The 16,797-nt window shown below is 42.8% G+C and overlaps 3 protein-coding genes across 4 annotated transcripts in view; 2 read left to right on the top strand and 1 right to left on the bottom strand.

Annotated features, from left to right (window-relative positions):
• Window positions 1-16,797, bottom strand: part of Ance-3 (angiotensin-converting enzyme Ance-3) — a 48,542-nt gene that overhangs the window by 29,728 nt on the left and 2,017 nt on the right. The window contains exons 5-7 of the mRNA XM_002133183.3: window positions 16,031-16,755; window positions 15,865-15,968; window positions 15,707-15,805 (exon numbers count right to left, since the gene is read on the bottom strand). Coding sequence (XP_002133219.2) covers window positions 15,707-15,805; window positions 15,865-15,968; window positions 16,031-16,755 — 928 coding nt within the window. The remainder of the gene's footprint in view (window positions 1-15,706; window positions 15,806-15,864; window positions 15,969-16,030; window positions 16,756-16,797) is intronic.
• On the top strand, window positions 939-1,998 carry LOC26532159 (uncharacterized). Its single transcript, XM_015181319.2, has 2 exons — window positions 939-1,178; window positions 1,238-1,998. The coding sequence occupies exons 1-2, from the start codon at window positions 984-986 to the stop codon at window positions 1,676-1,678; spliced, it is 636 nt and encodes a 211-aa protein (XP_015036805.2). The 5' UTR covers window positions 939-983; the 3' UTR covers window positions 1,679-1,998.
• On the top strand, window positions 9,937-12,813 carry Vajk1. 2 transcript variants are annotated; one of them, XM_002133184.3, is made up of 4 exons: window positions 9,937-10,205; window positions 10,493-10,969; window positions 11,031-11,624; window positions 11,723-12,813. In XM_002133184.3, the coding sequence occupies exons 1-4, from the start codon at window positions 10,194-10,196 to the stop codon at window positions 11,726-11,728; spliced, it is 1,089 nt and encodes a 362-aa protein (XP_002133220.1). In that variant the 5' UTR covers window positions 9,937-10,193; the 3' UTR covers window positions 11,729-12,813. The 2 variants fall into 2 exon arrangements, with proteins under 2 accessions (XP_002133220.1, XP_015036806.1); XM_015181320.2 differs by having other exon boundaries at window positions 11,031-12,813.

Genomic DNA, 16,797 nt, shown 5'->3' with positions numbered 1-16,797 from the left:
ATCTCAAAATTTCGCCCCACCCCCTTCCGCCCACACAAAGGACGAAAATCTGTTGCATCCACAATATTGCAGATTTGAGAAAACTAAAAACGCAGAATCATAGATACCGACCATATCTATCAGATTGCTGAATCTGGATCAGATCTGATCATTTTTATAGCCAAAGGAAACAAATCAATTTGCAGTGGCTACGCAGCGCGTGACGTCACGCTCAGACTGATTTTCTGTCTCTCCCGCACGCACTCTTTGTCGTGTCGTTTAATATTAGCGGCGTCTGCCGGAGGAGAGCCATACTGACTTAGTATCGGGTATAACTGTAGAGTTGCGGTGTCCGCAGCAACTCACAACGTTCCCCCTCGTTTTTGTTTAAAGATAAGAAGAAAGAGCTCAAAGCTGATAGAAATCTCTGCCTACCAGTTAATACAAATCTCTTTAATTTGTTTATACACATAGATTAAATAATGGAATCAGTGCTTTGAACGGTTCACTTCTGTTTCACTGTTTGGCTATGTTACTTGTTCCTGCTCTGATTATTAACTTTGAACTAGCACTGTTCCGTGCTCTCGCTCTCCTGAACGAAAGCTCTCCGACGATATCATATCCATTGTTAAAGCTCGGTATGCTTTATAAGCACAAACTTTAAGCATAGCATAGCCAAGCGCTCAGCTTTATACAGTGGAAACCAAGTATCTAAGCTTTACCTTGGATCACTATAAAAAAGTTGAACATTGTATTAAGCCCTAAGCTAGGCAACATCTCTCGACTTACATAAAGAAAGCTCGGCTTAAGCTGCTACTTTTCAAAAACATGCGATAAATGGAAAGCATATTGGAATGATGGCTACTGTGTGCCCCAGAGGGAAAAAGTTTATTTTACAGAAGCTTTCTTATCGGAACTCGCAAGTAGAATAAGAATTTGATTCCGTTGAATTTTTTTTAGTTGAATTTTAATTTCTTTGCCGTGCGGACTACTAATACAGCATAATGCTAAAGTTTCTGTTCATATTTTTCCTAAGCATTTTGGCATACAAGATGATAAGGGCCCATCGAGATCCGAATTTGTGCAGTCAGCCCGTTGAAATTAGCTATACCGAAGAGGAATTTACCCCATTAAATGAATATGGACCATTCGCGGACTACTTCAAGAAACTGAAGATCAACGGGAGTCCAAAAAAAGTGGTAAACCATGTTGTGGCATTCAAAGCGCATTGACGGTTTTAATTCAGAAATATTCTCAGACCAAAAAAAAGACGGAAATGCAAGAAATTTGCTGTCCTGGATACATAATGTCCACCGACGGCAATGGAGACTGTCAACCCCTGCTGCAAACCAAAACCGCAAGTGCACCCACAACAACCTCGACTGAGGACACTCATGAAACTGAGACTTCGACGGACTCCACTTCTTGGAGCACCTGGGACGACTCCACTTCCTCGAGCATCTGGGACGACTCCTCCACGGAGTTGCTTACAACTACGGCGAAACTCCTTACAACCCCTACGGAAAAACCAGCTGAATTCGAATTTCCTGAACATGCTGCATATGTTCTTTGTTCCATTTTCATCATTGTGCTAGTTCTATGCCTCGTATCCTACAAGCGTAAGCAAAGGAAGTACCGAGTGCAACAGGAAAATCATCACGTGAAATTCGATGCCGAAGCGCACATATCTCTTATATAGTCTGCTCTTTACCTATACGTACACATACTTATATAGACTTATACATACATATGTATGTATAGAATAACCAGGAATTTGTATTATAAAGCCGAAAGGGAGAAAGAGAATCAAATGTGCAAACGAATTTAAAATATTAACTCGAATTACTCATTCAAATACTTTGAATCGTAACAAAATTAAAATATGAACTCGAATTACTCATTCAAATACTATGTGTACATTTATTTATACATATGTATGTACTCTTATCAGAAATAATTCAGCTCAAGTCCCATCAGCTTATTTCACAATTGTGAAGTTCGCTCATGAATGGTTGCATACAGCATGCTCTCAGAGGATTGATAAAGCAGTGGCAGTGGGTTGTGTCTATCTCGTTCAAATTTCGATTGCACAAACGATTATTACATTATTATTATTATTATGATGTTCCGCTTGTTTTAAATACAGATACAAATCTCTCTATAGAAAGAACTCTATACAAATGAACAGCGAAAAACTAAGCCAAGTAAGCCGATATTACTAAGTTTCCACGCTTAAAGAAATGGTTCAACCGTAACGTTTTATCTTGTGGGATTCTTAAATTTGGAAGCAAACTCGGGAGAAAATAAACTAGGGGCAACTTATTGTATCTACTCGCCGATCCCTCATCACAAAAATATAATTTCTTCCAATGCTTTCGCCTTGTCTCAGTTGGATATCAATACAATTTTTCAGCTCCCCACCACTAAAAACTGTCGAATAATCCATAGCTTTGATTTTTTTCTTTTTGTTACCGGTGATTACCGATGATTTTTAAAATATAGTTGAGAATGATAACGGTCCCTGATAAAAACTGAAATTTGTAATGCTAAATGTGGAAAACGATAGCAAGGAACGAAAAAAAAGATCCAACAAACAAATGAAGAACTAGTCGAAAAACTCGCAAAATTGTCCCCTTATCTCGATATGCATCTCAATATTTTTAAAACTTTCCCCATATTCGATTTGGCGATTCGATTCTCGAAACATATAGAGCTCACGCACACTAGTGCTTATATGTATTTAATAGCTTTACTTAAATATCGCTCAATAAAAGAGTTCGTGCAGCGAAAACCTTATTCGTAGGTGCATTTATTATATTCATTAGAATATTTGCATACTGCAAACTGCCAAAAGTAAGCGTTTCCGACCCCAGTACTTATGTACACATTCTGTATCATCCAAAAATTGTATGATTGTATGAGCCAAAACCGAAGATTCATAAGGAATGCATATACATACATATACCAGTAGAATGCAGAAACACGTTACGATCGGATCTATATTACTTATAGCCAGAATGAACACAACAACTTCCCGCAGCGGAATCCACTGCCTCGCTCCCATTCCCTTCCTCGCATGGCTTGTGGGAAGAGACGGAAAACAGATGGAACGGACGGCACGGTATAGGAGCAGCTAGCATATTGGTCAATACGTGGAAAGAGTATAGAAAGAGTATGGGAATAATCTACATAAATCATTCGATTTATGATCCAAACTCTTTTGGCTCTAATTTTAAACCGTTTTCTAATCTAGACCCAATGTTGCTGAGAGCATAGTCTCAGGGCGCGCAGGTGAGCATGGGGCAAGTGTTGTTTTAGGATTAGGATGGAAAGAGGAGTTAGAAGGAGAAAATCACATGAGTACAGAGGAATTCAGTTTATATTTGGATGCAGGAAGAGAGACAACGAAACGCTTGCGGTGCTTCATCGGAATTTAAAAGCTGTTAAGGCTGAAAAGCACAATTCACAATGAAAAAATGCAGAGCTATACAAGAATAACATATTTGACTGAGACAACGACTGCCTCACAACCAGCAAGTAATAGGTAGATCTACTTCCGACACACTGCTCTTACTCAATAACTTCATCTTGGGGAACTCAGCGCACTTCTAAAAAGATTTAGAATAAAAACTTAGCAAAATAAATACAAAAATATTCGTGGATAACTTGATATTGCCATTCCATTTAAAAAAAGGTAAATTCAGGAAAGCAAACGAAATGTACATTTAAAACATTTCCTTAAATCAAATAGGACCAGTAAGCCTTTAACAGTTAGGAGCGCTAAGCTATATAAACAGCTAAAACGTATTGCACGAATGAACTGGACCTGCCTCAAGCCCCAATCGGTACACTTCACTCTCCACTCTCTTCTCTGCAATTTCTCACATAATTTTGCAACCACTTAAGACCAGAAAAAATCAGGCAATTTGCTAAAAATGAAATGGAAAACAAGTCAGTCAAAATGATGCAACAGTTATCTTATAAAAGAGGGAGTGCTATCTCTGGTTGCCAGCATCGTTTATCGGTTCAATCAATTTCAATGACAAACAGTCCAGATGGAGCGGGCACGCATTTCAAGTTCGTTGCCTGAGTCTTTCGCTTCGGGAGAACCTGCTTGCACAAATTGACCAACATCAGCAACATTGATCTTGTCCTAACCCGCGAAACTACGCAAGTGCTCAACGGAGATACTCGTATGAGTATCTGAGCGTGCGGCATGTGGCAATGGAGAATGGCGCGACCCAAAACCAGCAAAGTGAATGCAACAACAGCAACAAGAAACAACAGGCACAACAGCCGTAGCAGACGCAATCAATTAGCGATATGGTGATGACGTCGGCTTTGCTATCTGTTATTGTATTTGTTGCCACGTGTCTCTGCTGCCATGCCACCGCTGCCATGCCACCGCTGCCATGCCACCGCTGCCACATGTGGCGATTGCGTCATGGCGCCATGCAAACCGTCTAATGGTAATTGACTTGCAATTTCTTTCGCCGCAACATTTCGGCTGCAAAGAAATTTTCCAAACTCAAATATGTAAGTTGCAACATTTCAACAATCCAAAAAAGCGAAATAAGCAACCAGCAGAGCGATAGCGCCGCAGATAAATAGAAACATGTCTGGATAATTTTTTAACATTTATCATAGAGAATACTCGTACGAATACGAGTATTTATAAACTATGCCAAATATGGGAGGACAGCTGAAACTTGCAACAATTGCAGTTGGAAAAGTCGGAGACGGGGAAGCGTTGCAAGTAAGTAACTCTTTTTTTTGGGGTGGGGATGTACTTGGATAATGCTTTATACCGAAACGAAGATATTATGTAACAAGGCACAAAGTTAATACTTTGATCTTTATTAATCATATGAATTGCTGCGAAAGGAGTCATTTTCAGATTTGTCAATTGCTCGGTAATCCGACGTATAAGAAATTCATATTCTAAAACATACGTTTTTATATTACAAGCCCCATTTATATTTTCTCTGGAGTAAATTTGATTAATTTGATAAATATTAAAACAACCAAATACGTTATATTGTCTACATTATTAAAAAATATCCTCCTTGGAATATATTATATATAATATAATTAATTTGCATTAACCACTCCCCAACAACCTACTCCGTTCAATTTGCTTATGCTCGAACGGCAGCATTGAACTCTCAGCTTTCTTCGAATTTAGTATGACTTGTTAATGCAAACGGGCTTTTATTGTCCTTTCTCTCTAATTCTCCCTTATTTTCTTTGAAATATTATTTTGGAAAAGCAAGATATACAGAGTTGGAAATTATTATTTGGTTTGCAGCTTTCGGAAAATCAAAATTGAATTTTGTAATTTACTTGGTATGTATTTTCGTTCGCTTCTACCGTTACGTCTTGGAAATGACTAAATTTTGAATTTTTCCTTAATTGTAGTTTTTTGTTTTTTGGTTAGTTTGTAGACATTTGCTGCTGCCTAATTGCGCTACGCTCTATATTGTATTTATTGACTGAGCGAGGGGCTCGAGTGGAGTTTTTAAAGAATAAAATTATAAATACATTTATCTATTTATATATTTGAAATTTGATATTTGTATTTTATATAATTTTTTTGAAAATATTGGATATTATCTTTTAGTGGACCTATGCACATGGCACCTAGTGATACGAAATACAGAATTTGGCTCTTTTCGAAAGATATCAGCTGTTCTGCTGCTATTTCTGCAACTCCTCTCGCTTGGCCATACATTTCATACACAACTTGAGCTCAGTGCGACTCGGGAGGCAGCAAAGCCAAGAGCTTTGTTAAATAGACTTTACGAATGTAAAGCGAACACGCCAACAATTTATAAATTGCTTGGACGAGGACGAATGTCTGCCCACTATAGTCATACTCGCAGTACCATAGGCCACGTTAGAGCATAATTTGTACAGAATTTACGCAATTTACACCAACATTAACTAGGGGCTGGCATTTGATTGCCAACTTTGTTTTGGCTTTGGGTGTTGTTGTAATTATGAACAGAAAAACAAAGACGGATTGTAGAAGTCCAAAGCGAAACCGAAAGTGAAGTCTATATTTAAAATAATTTCCGTTGCAAAAGTGACGACAGCCAGCGGATTTTCCTCATAATATTTCATAAACACTTTTGCGGCCTGTGCAATATTTTTGACTAAGTCAATGGGTCAACTAAGTCTTTCGCTGGAGAAACCTGATCACGCCCCTCGCAGCTGTGAGCAGCTCGAAACTGGCCAAAGGCGGAATTATTACGCTAATAAATAGTTTTCCTTTGACTGGTTTTTCTGGCTCTCTGGCAAAAATCTGCATAAACTCGCAGGTGGGTCGCAGTCGAAGTCGAAGGCTCAACTTAGCTTCGACTTCCTTATTCATCGGTTTAGCTTGATCCCCGTCCCCGAAAAAGGGACTTGAAGCCGCAAACCTGATTAATTGCATCTCATGGCGAGCGGGTAGCTTTTCATAACCTACCCCGATACATAGATACATACCTATTGTAAATATATGTATATTTTATATATTTTTCTTTTTTTTGCTTTGGCCTAATTGAGCGCAGCCGAAGCGTTCAACGGCGCGTGACAATGTGACCAAATCGCGACTTCATTTTTCGGATAATAAACTCCTAAACAATTTCCACTCCAAAAAAGTGCCATAAACCAACCACACCACACTCAAGCACCAAGAGTTCAAATGCTTTTGGCATTGACCTCTTTTCCTTTCGTTTTCTGATTATTTCTTGTTTTGTTTTGTATTGCTTATCATCCGAGAGATGCGTAAAGATCAGACCGTAAGCTCGGATCGGGCTCTAATTACTGCGTTCAACGTGGAGAGGAGAGCTGAAAGGTAGAGCTGATAGCACTTCCCCCACTGTGGGGCACTTTTATTGCATTGCATTTTACATGTCTGCAAGTTCATTGGAAGGGTCTTTTCAGGCTGCCGGGAGATCATGTGGATAGTTAAGAGTTCCGACAGTGAGTTGGGTTTGTTTTCCTAATGAACATATCGGGTGGTCAGCCGAGACTTGGCCTTGATATGGGGGGTTTCCCTTTCAATAGCATGTAACACTCGTGTCAAGGAGATTCACTTTCTGTTTCGATTCACCTATTGATTAATCTGCAGACACCACTGAATATTTGTAAGTAAATATTTGCTCATCTCTGAAATGTATCCTTCCCCCATTCCTCTGCCACTATCTGCCACCTCTGCAAACTTTCAACCGACTTGTAGGGTTTTTTCCCACCATATACAAAGCCTTTTCCGTTGGCTACTTTTGCTGTGCTGGGCCACTTTTCAGACCCAAGCAGCAGCGACCTTGACCAGTAATGCAATGAACCCTGTAGTGCCCCGGTCTACATGGTGAACAAAATGTGAAACGGTGAAACCACCCAGACCCGAGACCCGAAAACAGTTATACAGCACGGCAAGCAACAGCAAAAACCTTCCAGCGGTGTAAAGGCGGCAACAAACTTGAAGATACTTTTGTAAATGGCACATAAAATGTCATAACTGTCAGTTTTGCCCACATGGGTAACAGCTCTATATATTGTTGGAAGGCGTCCAAGATTTGAGACATCAACATCAAACGCTGTGCGACGCAAAATGGGAACGGAATGGAATGGAATGCTCGGGAGACAGCGGAGCGGACAATAAATTGTTACCCAAATCAGGCAGCGAGCAAAGAAAAAATGCAAATCGTAATCATCCGCCACAATGCTGATGATCAATCGACAGCTGGTTAAACTTTGACACTTTTGTTGACGCATAAAGCGGCCCCGCACCAATTGTCTTCCACAGAAGAAGTATATTTTTGTATTTGTGTAAAGCTTGGTTTATCGCCAAATACGGCAAGGTCAGGCCGCAGACAATGTACCAAATGAGCTGCAGCCTGATTATCGCCATAGAAGAAGACAGGCCTCAGTCGAGAGATAATTTTTAAATGTAAAGACACAAAGAAGGAGGCCAAGAAGGGTGTACTGGTGTTATTTTGTCATTTGTGGTAATTAAGTCAAGGAAGTAATTGCACTTCAACTGATTATGATGAGGCGAGACAATGAAGTCAAAATCATCTCCCAGGCAGTAGTCGCCCCACGAACAAACCATCCCGACAAACATATGACATAATCATCAATAGCTGGAGCATCTAACGGCAGCTTCCAACACTCTCTGCTCGCTCTCTTTCCATCTCTGTCTCTCTTTCGCCAAACTCTTTCTGGCTGAACTGGCTGGGGAAATGTGAATCGAACAATGTGGTCAAGACATGCAACAAACGCGAATCGAAACGAAACGAAACGAAATCGAAAGTTGCATGCATGCAACGAAAGCGAGAAAATATTCGCCGCCGTAACAAGTCTTGGATTGTACTCGTACTAACAAATATACTAGTACATATCTACATCTACATATCTCTATACGGACTCCACATGTGTGCCAAGCCGCAGCTGACTGAAGACCCATTGACATAATAACGAGGAAGGCAATCGAAGTAAGACCAGACCGGACTGGGGAGACGACTGGACCGTGGTGGTGTCAATTGCTGAATGTGGAATGAAATGGAGACGTGGAATCGAGACACAGACCCGCCTTGTCTTAGGTTATGGTTGACGACCGTCTGCGCCCCACTCTCAAGTGGAGCAATGACACAACCAAATGACCGACTGACACACTCCCCTCGCGACTAGCTTCCCTCCCTTACCTTCACCTGCGGAAACTGGCCCAGGAATATCGGGCCGGGCTCGTGCCAGTCCTGGTCAAGTGAGCGGGGGTAGGCTTTGTGCGGGACCAAAAAAGTAAAAGGACGCAAAGTGGCAGTCAGAGGCTTGTCAGTGGATACTTGAGGAAGGGGAAAGACGGCCTCCACTACCAGAAAGAAAGGGGCAACAAAAGAGAAGGAAGCGGAGTAAAAGAGCTTAAAGACTTAGACTTAGAGCTTAGACTATATATAATAATATAATTTTGTATTCCATTGATTATTGAGTTAGAAATTCGTTTAATGTTGGTTTGTGTCCAGCTTCCTGATAAAAATAATTAAAGATATTAATATATTGGAAGAATAGATTCAACCATCGAATGCCAATCCCTTTGGACAATTTGACAAATCTAATGGATATAAAAAATGTACAAAATTAATACTGAAAATAAGTACTGCTTTTTAAAAGGAAGTACAATTAGTGAATAATGCCACACGCTGACCGAGGCATTGCAAACACTTTTCGTCGAATAGTCAAAGAACCATCTCCAGTCAGTGAAAAGCGGTATAAGACCATCAGTAACAAGCACATAATCATCTCCGATTAACATAAAAACAACATTGAAACAAAGCCTCATCACCAAAAGGCGACTTGAATGTGGCTCGACGGCCGCGGATCCACTTGGGTATTATTCAATTACCAACAAGAAATTGTGGTGCCGGTTGCTTGTGCTTTGTGGTTTCTCAAGCTTTTTACGTGCATTGACTTCCAGCAACAACAGCAGCAGCACAACCACCGAGAAGAAACGGCAGCTGACGGTAGTCGAATTAAACAGCAAAATGGCACGCATCTATAGACCCTCGTCTACTCGTACCACTGCCTCATCAAAGACCCCTCTCCCCGATCCTCGGTCGCCACCTGATATTGCAATCTTATTTTTGATTTTCTTAAGCCGGAGCTGGCGCTGCATTTGCCGCTTGGCTGCGTCGACTTCGCGCCTCCAAGATCCAACGAGCCGAGCGGACCACCAAAAGCAGAGGCAGAGGCAGACAACCACACAGCCACAAATACCCACCATTCACCATTCGCCGCACCGCATGTGTTTTGGGCTATTGCGATTATTATTACTGCTGCTCGCAGCGGCTGATGTGTTTGTTGTACCTGTCGCTGTGGCTGTGGCTGTGGTTGTTGTCTGCCGTTGTCTACTCTTCGGCTTGGTAGTCGCGCATTCGCTTCGTGCATTCATTCACTCGCTGGCTCCGGATTCAACTATAAAAGTGAGCTCAGGCGCTGCAGTTGGCATCATTAAACCGTTAACCGTTCAACAGTCCAAAGTGGTTCGGAGCGTGTAGAGTCGAAACCAATATAAGATAAATCCTCCTCGATACTGTTCCAAATTGATCGTGCGACTGACGGGATCAGTTCTCGCCTTCTAAATCGCCCCCTACGACGTTCGTGGCAAGTCGCGTGCCACCCAATCAGGGAATACGGATTTCCATTCCCACCATCGAAGGATAAACCTTGGCAACATGAAGTTGATGGTATGTATTCGATACGAGGATCAAAGTGTACTGTGAAAAAGTGGTAGAAAAGACTCAAAATAGAGAAAAAACCAACAAAATGGATCAGTGACAAAGAACAAACAATGACACGACTGTTTTCGTACAACTAAATCAGTGAACAACTAAGGAAGTGATTCAAGCCAATCTATGATCGAAGATCGCTCCTTGATCGAACTTTTCCATACGCATTAACGATCAGTGCTATTTTCAAAAAAAAAGCAACCTAGTTGAGGCTTATTCTTTAATGGTACTCCTTAATCCTACAGTGCACAGCGACAACGCTGGCTTTGGTCCTTCTATTGGCCACCTGCTACGCCAACGCTGAGGGCGAGAAGAGCTCCGCTGCCGACGAGAAGAAGGCTGAGCCCGAGGCCAAGCCGGCCGAGGCTGCTGCCAGCGAAGACACTACAAAGTCCAAGCGCGGCCTGCATCACTACGAGGATTACCATCACCATCACCATCATGTGCCACACTTCCCCATCCACGAGGAGAAGACACTGACGGTGATCAAGAAGGTGCCGGTGCCCGTGCCCATTGAAAAGATCGTGCATGTCCCCGTGGAGAAGCACATCCACGTGCCCGTTAAGGTCAAGGTTCCAAAGCCCTATCCAGTGATCAAGCACATCCCCTACGAAGTCAAGGAGATCGTGAAGGTACCTTATGAAGTCGCAGCGCCATATCCAGTTGAGAAAAAGGTTCCTTACGCCGTCCATGTGCCGTACGATCGCCCAGTCCCAGTAAAGGTAAACTAAACTGATAATCCGCCCATCAAGCGATGCCCCTAAGCGAACGATATCCTTGTAGGTTCACGTGCCAGCCCCTTACCCAGTCGAGAAGAAGGTTCACGTGCCGGTTAAGGTCCACGTCCCAGCACCGTATCCTGTTGAGAAGATTGTGCACTATAATGTGGAGAAGCACGTGCACGTCGATAAACCCTATCCTGTCGAGAAGGTTGTCCACTACCCCGTGAAGGTGCCAGTTGACAAGCCCGTGCCCCACTATATTGACAAGCCAGTCCCCCACTACGTGGACAAGCCAGTGGCCGTGCCAGTTATCAAGAAGGTGCCAGTTCCTGTCCATGTCCCCTATGATCGTCCGGTGCCAGTGCATGTCGAGAAGCCTGTGCCCTATGAGGTCAAGGTTCATGTCCCCGCCCCCTACCCAGTGATCAAGGAGGTGCCAGTCAAGCATGAGAAACACGTTCCGTACCCGGTGAAAATTCCCGTGGAGAAGCCCGTCCATGTCCATATCGAAAAGCACGTGCCCGAGTACCATGAGAAGCACATCAGCTACAAGGAGCCCGAGTTCATCCACAAGCACATCGAGGAGGACCACCACCACGCCCCCATCTATCACCATTCATCGCACTCACATCCCATCGAGGAACATGAGCCCGAGGTGGAGCATGATTTTTCTTATCATGACTATCATTCATATCACGGTTACTAAATTGGTGAAATGAACTCTTTCTTTCTATCTCTATCTTTTTTTTGCAGCATTGAAAAGCGCAAGCGCACCGGTAATGAATGGAATAGCAGTCGTAATTATCCAAACTTCCGAACTTCGAACCGACATTCCAAGTCCCTTTCCAAAAGATACGAAACACTACCATACCATCCACTCCATTCCATATCATTCCCGTTCCACTCCATTCCCCTGATCAACTGATTAATACTTGCTATGCAGAACGTGATAAACGATGATTGAGATTCAGAGAAAATTAGACGAGAAACAGACGAACTTAGTTTTACAGACCGAACTCTCTTCTAGCTCTAAGCCATAAACTTAAACATAAACATACAACATACCACACAGAAACAAACAAAGCAAACCATAAAACGTTGACGAAAATACCCGTGAGAAATGTACGAGAGAATTGTTAAATGAACTTTAGTTATAGACTTCTGAGCGACACATTTGGGCCGCACAGCCCACACAACGAGAACGAAATCGAAATCGAAACCAAGAACAACTAGAACCCCTTTCCCTCCCAAGACACGGTCAGACAGACACAGACACTTGGATCTCGTAGGGAGATCTCTCTCTAGGATCCAATGGATGTTGTACTGGTGCTGTGGATTCTTGGATCGGACTGTCCACCTGGGTGCATCTTGATGTGGTTGCTGCTGCTGTTTTGTCCTCCAGCCGCGGCTCCTCCTTCTTCTGCTCTGCTCTGGTCCCACGACTCGTGCACCCGGTTCCCAGCGATCATCAGCGATCATTCAGTTGTGTGCAGCGTCCCAGCGTTGTAAGCGTGTGATAAGACTTCTGCTAGCGTTAAGTTTGTAGTTCGATAAGGAGACGTCGGGCGGAGCGCAGTCGCCTGCGTCCTGCAAGCGCCTATTTAAGTCAGTTTTTAACGAACGTATTGTATTAGTGTTTTAATATTTTCGCTCCCTAGTTTGTAATACTTCTACATCTATACACACATACATATATGTAATTTTGCTTGTAGTGAAAAGCAGACGAAACGGATTTATAAAAAGTACTTAATTTACCAAATATTTTTGTCTCTGTAAAAACAAAAAATTCTCATACTAAATGAAGCTGATGAACATTACACAATAAAACGACAAAACCAAGTGATCAAAACGAAAACATTGTTTATCTTAATATTTTCTTTTTTGTTTAATCAATCCTTTAGCAAACCAGCAAACTAACTCTTATCCCAGTGAAACCAAAAAATAATACAGGGCAGCAATGGTAATGGTTCTACAGTAAAGACTAGAGAGAAGAGTAAACCTTCTTTTCAGAATTATAATAATTTCGCAAAATTATATTACAGTTTTCAATCATTAATTGACATTCAGTTTCAAAAGAAGTTTTTTTTCTTTGTGATTTGTGATATTCGGATTGATCAATTTATTTGGATACAATAATTTGCGGGAAATTCGTCAACAAAAGACAAAGAAGGTTTCATTGAATGGTTTATTATACATTATTTATATATGTCGGGTTTTCAGTAGAATCTATTTCCATATCGAAACGTCAAACAGCGAATTCATCTACGTAAAAGTGTCGTGGTCTCAAAAGTCTCAAAAGCAACTGCACTCTCAGCATCGCAGAGCCCTAGCTTCAAACAATCGACTTAAAATAACACACTGCGAGCAATATAGTGAATTTTTGAACAACAAATAGACCAAAATTACCTCTCTATAAGAGATGCGGATCCGCGTATTATTTTTATTGCAGTGGATAAATCAAACTAAGTAAATTATTAAATTTTTCCCCTGATTCCCATGATTACTAGTAAAATTTAAGTGAAATGTTTTCAACTGAGTTTCCAGACACTGTTCACCCACAGCCTGTTCATAAAAGTACAATTCATGGCTACATTCTCCAGTTGTTTTGATAGGGAGAATGGATTCACTTTCTAACCCCACACACTCCCAGACAGTCTACTGCACTCCCCTCACAAAAAACCAAGCAACCAAGCAACCAAGCATGGCAGACGAAGAACCAAAATCAAGTCGTTCACCCGTTCATTGCCCATAAATGTCTTATCTAATTTTCAAATGAGGTAAACATCGCCTTGCATCCATAATTGCATATTCAAAGTGTCTCGCCCACCGACAGACAGCCGGCCAGGAGGCAGGAGTAGTGAAGGAGGCAGCGGAGACAGCTCAACATGTTTATTACATTTTCCACACTATACTCGTTCGTATCATTTCGCTCTTCATGCCGCAACCGCAGACCCTGCCACAGCCCCTGCCACAGCCACAGCCAATGCCCAGAGTTAGCCGGCATTGGGCCCGACTACGTCTCCGGCTGCACTGGCGTCCACTTCCTAGCGTTTACTGTGCGGTGTGGGCATTACTTTTTATTAGCACCAGCAGTGCGCTGTTTTGCTTTTGCTCGGACTTTTATGCACGATTACTCGTATATGTATATAGTATACAACGAGTATGTACGTTTGCGCTTTTTAGTGCGGTTTCGCTGCCTGTGGCCGACCCGGGCTGTTGCATCGACCACAAAGATTGGGTTTCAATTTGCATTTTCGGCTTCATTGAAGCCGCTGCAATTTGCAGAGTGGGTTAAATAAAGTGGGACATGGATTTATCACGTTTTTCCTCAGTCGGTTTGTAGGACATGTGCTGCTAACCGATATTTGAGCATTAGAGCCCCGTCGACCAGCTGGAGCCCCATGCAAAAGGAAAACAAAAACCATCGCGTCGAGAGCTGTGCCGCAGCTCCGTTTTATTACCATATTGAGGCGAACTCTCTCGGCGGCCAGTTGTTTCTGGTAGCCTTTGTTTATGTAACTGTAGCGCTTGCAGTTTATTGATTATGCAATAAATAATCGCCAACACAGAGCCTGAACTGGTGCTGTAATCCTCCGTCCCAGCCGCCCCTATTCCACAGAAGCGTGCGGCTAATGCCAAAAGAATGGCTGCCATAAAAATCTGGCTAATGGCTCTGGTGGAGAATCGGACTCGCAGTTAATTAAACTTCACTTTCAATAGAGAACACATTTATCCCGTAGTTCTGAATGCCATTCTGCATGAGTTCTGAACCAAAGCCATGATAATATTTGGCCCATATCAGCGTCCTAACGAAACAGAAGCATGTCAAGGTACTTGGAAAACTACGAAGCTATTATTTATTCAACCAAATGCTGAGCCTTATTTAAATGGGTATTTGTTAGTCGCCAAGGTGCCAAGCCGCTGAATCAAATTCAAATCAAATTGGAGTCCAGACTGAACTATTTTAAAACTATTCAGCATTACGAGAGACCAAGAGGCGAAGTGAACATATTAATGGAATTGCATGCTACCAGTCTCAGCTGCATGTTTTTCTATCTAGCCTTCGGAGTAGTTTTTTCGATATATTCAGTCCAAACTAAGCCAGCCATTGACATCGCCATAAGCAAATTGCATTGACGCGACAAAGGCAAATTCGAGACATTTATAATTAAATGGGTCAGCGGCTGGAGTTAGGCACCCGGCATTCGGCACCAAAGCCTGCACAGTTGATGGACATATCGTGTGTTGTCTAGATTTTCGCAACAGTTTTCGTCTCGGCCTATTCAAATGACGGCCAGCCGAAACCCGGTCGAGTCCCGCTTGGGTCGGCGGCAGCAGCCAAGTGGAAAGTGAATGCGGGAAACATTGCAGACATGTGAGTTTTCAGCTTCAGCTTTAGTGTGAGTTTCATTTTAATTTCATTTTCCACCAAGCCACACACACGAGTTTTTTGTATGAGTATGTGCTGGTCATTATGTGATGTTAGTGGGCCAACTCCACGGCCGGTTCGCCGATCCAGCGATCCAGCGATCGCAGCGCGTAATCGCCGGCAATTTGACGGAAAATGTTTGAAATCGTGTGTGAATTGTAATCAGAAATAGCAAAATTAATAACATGCCATAGTCGGGCTTTAATTGCCCTGGTTATGTGGCAAATAATTAACTTAGAGAAATGCTTGCCAATAATTATGCAATCCAAGGATTGGTTAAAGAAATCATAAGAACTTTCAGCACTTACTTGATGTACGGAATATTTGCCGGTATATGGTACTTGGCACCCAAATCGAAGTCCTTCTCAGATCGCAGGACAGGCGGCTTGATACCAGAATACTTTTCCCTAAGGGTAGGAAAAATGCATATAAGCGTGGGATACTTTCCAAACTGCTCCACACTCACCTCATATTCCAGTAATGGCAGTTCATAGTTCGCTTGTTCGCATTTCCGCTGAAGACGTCGTAGCGCCAGTTATCCAAAGACAAGGCAAAGGGCAGAAAGGCCACCTGGGAGATAGTTTCGTTATCATATTGGAGCTCAAAGAATCTGTCTTTCGAATCACTCGTACCTTGTCAATGGCCATAGTAAAGAGGTAGTTAATGTCATAGCTGGACTCATCCAATGATCGTTGAAGTAGGCCCAATGTCTGCAAATGCTTTGGAGTCGACACGGCCAGCCCGATGGCATCGCCCACAGCTTGATGGAAGGCCGGATTGGCACCATTCCGGAAGACCTTGGGCAGATGACGGTATTGAAGGAAGTACTGAATGTGAGCCATCTCGTGGTGCACGCTGATCAGACTCCGCTGATTGATGTCGGTGCAGATTTTGACACGAAAATCGTGACGATTGCAGAAGTCCCAGGCCGAGGGTTCGCAGAGCACCCTCCTGTCCAGGGGCTGCTCCAATACCGAGTTCCGATAGAACTCCGGTCCGACGGCGGACATGTTGATGGAGGTAAAAAACTCCTCGGCCAGCTGGAACATCAGCTGCGGAGTGTATCCCTGCTCAACCATGCGGGGTGTGACATCAATCAACTTGCGACCTGGATACGGAATGAGTATGTCGAGGACATTCGACCACGACTGGCCGAACATGTTGCCCAGAATGTGAGAAGGAATGGGGGCTATGCGGTTAATGCGGTCCGGTCCATAGTAATCCCTAAGCTTCCTTCGCACATAGGCGTGCAGAGCCTCATACAGCGGACGGATTTGCTCCCACACAATATCCATATCCTGGCGAAAGTTGCCCGACTCGTAAGCCAGGTACCAGTACTCGCCGCCATTGGTCACATCTACAAGAGCAGAGCTGTGAGACCGACTAGGAAAGTGTGCAT

This window comes from Drosophila pseudoobscura, chromosome 4, assembly GCF_009870125.1.
Source record: "Drosophila pseudoobscura strain MV-25-SWS-2005 chromosome 4, UCI_Dpse_MV25, whole genome shotgun sequence".
NCBI classification, from domain to species: Eukaryota; Metazoa; Arthropoda; class Insecta; order Diptera; family Drosophilidae; genus Drosophila; species Drosophila pseudoobscura.
Note: the sequence above shows the minus strand (reverse complement) of the source record. Positions and strands in the feature narration are given on the sequence as shown.